The 6,831-nt window shown below is 39.8% G+C and overlaps 2 protein-coding genes across 2 annotated transcripts; both read right to left on the bottom strand.

Moving 5' to 3' along the window:
• Positions 1-1,279: 1,279 nt before the first annotated feature.
• cox5aa (cytochrome c oxidase subunit 5Aa) lies at positions 1,280-3,889 on the bottom strand. Its single transcript, XM_026310400.1, has 5 exons — positions 3,737-3,889; positions 2,991-3,107; positions 1,747-1,868; positions 1,517-1,633; positions 1,280-1,426 (listed from the first exon to the last, which is right to left on the bottom strand). The coding sequence occupies exons 1-4, from the start codon at positions 3,807-3,809 to the stop codon at positions 1,520-1,522; spliced, it is 426 nt and encodes a 141-aa protein (XP_026166185.1). The 5' UTR covers positions 3,810-3,889; the 3' UTR covers positions 1,280-1,426; positions 1,517-1,519.
• A 2,224-nt stretch (positions 3,890-6,113) lies between these two features.
• On the bottom strand, positions 6,114-6,782 carry rpp25a (ribonuclease P/MRP subunit p25, a). Its single transcript, XM_026311145.1, has one exon. The coding sequence runs from the start codon at positions 6,780-6,782 to the stop codon at positions 6,114-6,116; it is 669 nt and encodes a 222-aa protein (XP_026166930.1).
• Positions 6,783-6,831: the final 49 nt, after the last annotated feature.

Below are 6,831 nucleotides of genomic sequence, written 5' to 3' on the forward strand. Positions count from 1 at the left end.
TAACGCGCTGCGCTTCACCTCCCTGCGCATGGAAACTCAAACATCTTTGACTGTGGCACTGAAGTGGCCCACACCCCCAACTTGGATGAATGAAAGACCCGCCCCGCGCGTAAAGCTCGTGAAGTGGGTTTTCTCACTAGCATCTCTGTGAATGGAAGATGAAACCACTCCTATTTGTGTGGCTACCGAGTCAGCCCAACCTCTACTAAAACACACGCACGCACACACACACACTACAAAGTATTAATTAGTCCGGAGCTGCTGCGTTTAGGCCACATTGCAAATGGTTCTGGCCGCGCCCACATTGTAGTTTCATTCCCTGTTGAACTGGACGCATTTCACAGCAGAAACGCGGGCGGATGCTTGTTTTGGGAATAGGTGGGTACTGTGCGTCCCACTCTTCAATAAGAAGTCCATTGACTGATTACAGGATGTGAGCAAAAATCAAAATGAAGATCTAAGTCTCACTAAAACTGAGACGCATTGTCAAGAGCAAATCACTCCAGCAGTGAGAGGGAGCATTCATGGATATTGAAGGCATGGATACAAACCCTCAGCTGTGCTTTACTTTTGAAAAGCAGCAGAAGAAGAAATAATAGTTGCTGGGTGCACTTGGTGAAGTGGTGTTAGTTAACCAATTTTAATTCTGTTTTCTTTTCCTTATCTTTACATGGTGTTTCTCTGATGAGCCTCACAGTCAATCCCAGACACAGTGAAGATAATGGCCAAGGCTACAGAGAATCATAAGATTAACTTGAATATCTGTTGTTTTTGAGAAATTTAAATATATTAATATTTTTGACAATCACAACTTTATGACAGGTAGATAAAACTTCGAGCATTTCCTACTCATAAAGCTGTTCAGTCAAAAATATATATTTAATAAAAGTACTAGTTTATTATGTTGAAATACAGTGTTTAAAAAAAAAAGTAATCCCAAGTTACTATGAACTGCTACCAGCACCTTTAGTCTTAAAAATTATTTTATACATACAAGTCTCTCCAGTTCTCCTGTTTTGTGTTGATAATAACATTGCACCATTTTCCATTTGAATGAGTTTATTTCACCAGCATGAAAATGTTCCCTGAAATGAACAGATGTAATGTAGATTGAATACAGTAGAATTTTTACATTCATATGAAAACGCTGCTCCCTGGTGGCAAAAATGCAACTGACAACATGCAAAGTGCTGCTCTGCTCCCTATTAAAGCAACTTGTCATATATTGCTCCAATAAATTCTAAAGCAATTTAAATCCCGAAATACTTGTGACACTCAATAAAGACACATTTCCCTTTATTGGGTTCATCAATATTTTACAAGCAAAAAAACATAATAAAGCCCAAATTAAATATCATCTGTATTATATGAGTCAAACATGTAAGTACAATGGTTCTGCGTCATGGGGACATCCACCCTCAGATATCTGAAAAAGGAAAAAGTCTATTAGATAACCATGTTGCAACAAACATGGAAAGGATAAACACATGACCCATCAGAGACTTTTAATATTTACCATTTATAGTTTGTCAATGCCGAGCTCTTCAGGTGTGGAGATGCCAAGCTCATCTAAAGTTGGCCGCAGTTCCTGGATCACGTATGGGTAAATGTCTTTATGAGGGCCGGCTTTGTCCTGAGAAAATACCCAATGGTAAAATCCATTAATCATTACCTTATGGCAGTCAACTGCTGGTTAGCAATATTCTCTGAATTATTACCCAGCTCAGAAGCTGCCTTTTCTCTCACCTTCACAGCTTCCAAAATTCGGATAGCGCTGGCCAAGTCGTTTAACCTCCGACAGGCCCTGAGTGCTGCCTCAAGAATCTTTGGCTCAGGTACCAGATCGTAACCAATCAATGTGTTCATTCCTGAAGAAGGAAATAACAGTAATGTAAAGATGTAGTGTCAAAGTCTGATATTTATGTAGCTTATCCCTCTGTACTGCAGACCTCCATAAGTGTGTCACACCACTACTGTGTGACTTCACCATTACGAGTATCGGTGCTGTAGTTTATTTTAAGCTGATCCAAAGACTCCACCGTGGAGTTAAAAATACTCAGCTGCACACCCAATCTGTATTAATCCACAGATGAAAATAGTCCCCAATAACCACAGAATTTGCTAAAGTAATGTTTGCTGAAAAACTACAGCATGCTGCAGTTTCAGAAAATTATGTTTTAAAACTGAAAAAATTACATTTTTGACCTGTTTTTGTTTTTAGTGTTCACCTTTCAGCAGTAGTGAGTGGGCTTTTTCTCATTACATCTTGTTAAACATTTTAAAGATGAAAAACCAACCACTTCCCATTTACATTGCATTGTAAACATAAGGCCTACCTACTGAGTCTCTTCCTCAACTTTGTGGTCCTGTAATGTCTCATCTGAAAATAAGCCTCGCTCCCTGTCTGTCTTACAGCTCAAAAATCATCTATTCTTTTGTGTGTGTTTTTCCTCTTAGTGGCATTCAAAAACAGCCCTACGTTTAAAAAAATGCTTTCGGTTTAAGTGACAAGTTGAATTATGCTCCAGGAAGTACAGTCTGAGCTACAGATCAAACTTTCACTGACTGCCTGTTCAGATCGATTTCAACCTTTACATTTCAGTCTATTTATTGTGGCAAAGTTCTTGTATAGCAACCTGTCAAACACTGAACATTTGAGTATTCTAAAATTATCTTGTTAAATGAAGATATGGACTTATACAAAAATGTGTACATTTACAATGTTGAATACATACAGTTTGGTATCTGTACTGAAACTCACATAATGAATAAGCCTACCATAAGATAATTTTTCAATCATATCTTGTCCTACTATTTAACTGTATTGATCTAATACTGTCATACAACATTCATCCTCACTGATTGCCTCAAAACTCTCCAGTTGACAGCGCTGCTCACACAACCGTTTGCCAAAACAAAGAGCTGTATTCAAAGTCATTAATTTCTAAAGGATACTAATTTGGCGATTCTGTGTCCTTATCGCTCCATACCTTTTCTCAGCTCCCATGCATCGATGTCTGGCTTGTTGAAATAGGTGACCCAGCGGGCATCAAACTCCTCATCCGTCTCTTGCTTCCCATGTGAGTAACACCTTGAGGCCAAAACAGCTGCACAATAAAAACAATATTTAGTTGAGTGTGTCAATGTGTCGTGAATAAAACAAAACATCTATAATTATAGCTCTAGTGTCAGCTAATGGAGATGTGCACATACAGTCAAGGACACCTACACTGAGTAATTTCCTTAATAAATGAGCTTAATGTAGCTTCTACTAACAGCATGAGGTCAATGTGTGTAGTTTCTGAATATTACTGTCTGCGACAAACCAGTGGTTAAGTCAACAACATCAATACCTTTGAGACCAACTAGTACTATAGCTACTAACCTTGTTAGCATGTTAGCAGCAGCAGCACAATCACAGGGCCCGAGTCTGAGCCTTTCAATCGGGTCACGGCAAGGACACATACACCACCGAGCGGAGCACCGGGGCAATTTCACAGCAACACACATTCCGGTTATATCGCTAATGACCGTGTTAAACAAAACCTACACAGTTTGACTGAAGCATGAGCACGTTTTATGTGTGGAGGGTATTTATAACATTAAATGACTGGTAACTAATCTAAGCTAAGCTAACCTAGCAGACACCGCAATGTACAGAAAGCCACGCTTCATTTCAGATAGAAAGGTCTCACGCTCCCAAATCACAACAGGTAATAGCGAAATGAGCAAATACCTTGACACCCTGGTTGCGTGCGTGTTAAACTCCGGACACCGGAGACAGACAGTCGGACGGCAGCTCTGAACATGTTGCGGGACAGCCTGCTACACGAACCGGCGAGGTTTTGCAGGAGGAAGCTAACGCTAACTTGGATGGTCACGTAGTCGATCCACGTCTGCGCATGTGCAAACTGCCGCTCATTGATGTTTTTTCTGTAATGTTGGCCTCCTGGTTTTGACTTTGACCTAGAAATAAGACAAGCCATAGAAATATTTTTTTCTGATTGGTCTGAATGTATTTTAGGACGAACTGCCAATAGTGGAACATTTATTATTATCCAACCATCATCTATACCCATTTATACCTAATTAGGATCACAGGGATCTGCTGGAGTCTATCCCAGCTCTCTTTGGGTGAAAGGCAGGGGTACACCCTGGACAGGTCACCAGTCCATCACAGGGCCACATATTGACACACAACCACACACACCCCTATGAACCTGATATGCATGTTTTTGGACTGTGGGTGAGTAACAAACTCCACACAGAAAGGCCCCTGCTGGATTTCGAACCAGGAACCCTCTTGTTGTGAGGCAACAGTGCCAACCACCAATCCACCATGCTGCCCATTGATTAGTATTTACAGACAAAATCAGTAACATTGAGGGAGGAGTGAGTCACTTAAACCTAAAAAGAGTTTTACTGTGAGGGTGTTAATCACCAGTCAAAAGCATCATCTGGGAAAAATACCACAGCAACTATATCAACCAGTCAATTGCATGTTGAGGATACTGACAAACTATTTAACAATCTAACTTTTTATTTAAACAACCCTCTTACTATTAATGCCTCAAACGTGCCTAATTAAACTGGTTTAAAGCCTTATGCCATTTAAAAGTCTTAGAAAATGTGAGACAGGTGTAGTTATATCTATCAGCCTACAGGAAATAACAAACATTAAGAAAACCAGCATAAAATAAAATTTAGGAAAAAAAACATGATTTATCCTTGGATGAAAGACAATAAAGGAGCAGCTTGGATGTTTGGAGGTTTGAGCGACATGTTGACATGGAGTTAGCTGGTGGTAGTGAATTAACATGCTGGTGGCTGTGGATACAGTTGTAAATTAACCTGTTATGGATGGCTGTGTTGAGTGTGTGGATGCGTGGGTGGTTGTGGGATGCTGTGCTCTTTTGAAGCGTCTCCGTGTTGTGATCTGAACTTAATAAAATCAGTTACTGAGACCTCATGACCCTTGTTGAAAGTAGCTATATGAGTATGTAAGTTCATTTTTTTTAGATAAGGGTAAAACGTGGATTTTTGAGAAAATATATATTGTGTTGTTTGCTTGCATGCCCAATACATTTTCAACCAGGAAGTTACCCTTCTGCAAACGAGGGTGACAGATGGTGTCAATATAAGTTTATGTTAATATATGTTTTAGAATGAGGACTTATAGTTGGGCTGGACAAACTATTATAGTTTATAGAGAGAGTTGTCTCATTTTATCTGAAACCAAACTATTTTTTATTCTGATACTACAAAAACACCAAGCAGATCTTTAAACACAATGCAGCTGCTACAAAACATCATTATGTGGTATGCTTCATAACATTTAGCTACCCTTTCTATGGAAACATTGGAAATATTGCACAAATGTATTGCCCTCCCTCGCCTATGGCCTCACTAATAAATATAGCATACAGTGGTTACATCTTTTGACAGACTGTAACCAACAACTATAAGAAAAAAAAATAACTATTGACATTTTTTGGATACAGGGGGTAATGGTGTGTCTCTGAAATCCCAGGTTTAGATGTTTAAACTGCCTGTATTGTGCTTCTCTACTCTAAAACATTAGTTGTCATGCATTTCTAAGCAAGTGTATTTCTACAATAAAAGAGAAATAACAAGGGACACCATTATTGTGAAAAATAAACCCTGAACCAAGACATTGTAGTCTTTTTATCCAGTACTACAGTGTGTTCTTAAATCAAAAGTAAAAAAAAAAAATCAGAATAAAGACTATTAGTGTTAATATTTACATTGACTTTGTGTACTTTGATAGTTCTCTTTGCATTATAATAAGTTCTTATATTATTACATTACATTTCAAAACAAAGTTACTATGTTCTTCAGAAGACAAAGTACAGTTTTCAACATGCACATGTTTGGTTTCAAGATTATTTAGTGTTTCATCACCTTTAAAAATCACCAGAGCTGCATACTGATGTTGTATTGTGGACTGTTAATTGAGAGAATGTTTTTGTTTTGGCCATTAGAGGCAGAGGCAGTTATTTCTTACAAAATATAAAAGCTGGAATTTCAAGGTATTTAAAGTGATGAAACCTACTATGTTGTGATATTTCACAATATTGTCACATTTTGGATGTTCATGGGGAACATGCTCTCCATTCATCCAGACAGAGTCTCTTGGCTGCATGCTTTGTGAAGGGGCTGTGGTCTGGTCTAACCAGACCTTCACATCTCTCTGTGTCCTCTGTGGGAAAACTCCTGGTTTGGGGAGGTTGGTATCCAGGCTCCAGGGGATCCAGAGGGTCTTTGGAGAGCAGGATACAGATGGCAGGGACAGTCCTCTGCACAGTTACATCTGGTGCTTCCTGTTGTGGATTCTCCCAAATGTCATTCACAGTCTTGTAGTAGAGTTTGGACACCTGGTGCAGCCCTCCCACTTTACGTTTCAGAATCTCCACACAGGTGATGGTCTTTGTGAGTCCCCTACCTGAGCCAGAGAAGACCACCTGTCTCAGAGATGTCCCGCTGCTGTCTCTTCTCTCCTCTTCCATACGAGCTATTGCAAACCGCAGTAAATTGCGGATTTTGCTTCCTTCTTTCACTCGCATGTGCAGGATGTCTGCTGCTAGGCCAGGGATTGGATAGGGACTGCTGTCCTCTGTGACAGAGTGGACTCTCCTGAAGTTGCTCTGTCCGAGTTTTGTAGATGAAGACGGGACATCAGGGCTGAATAAGGCAGACTGACATCCGATTGAAGTTCTGCATGCAGCCTGTGAACTCTTCATCTGACCCCTGGCTTCAGTCATCGCTTAGAAAGAAACAAAATGACAGTACTTGATGCTGTTCACAAGCCTG

Source organism: Mastacembelus armatus, chromosome 6 (assembly GCF_900324485.2).
Source record: "Mastacembelus armatus chromosome 6, fMasArm1.2, whole genome shotgun sequence".
In the NCBI taxonomy this organism is placed as follows: Eukaryota; Metazoa; Chordata; class Actinopteri; order Synbranchiformes; family Mastacembelidae; genus Mastacembelus; species Mastacembelus armatus.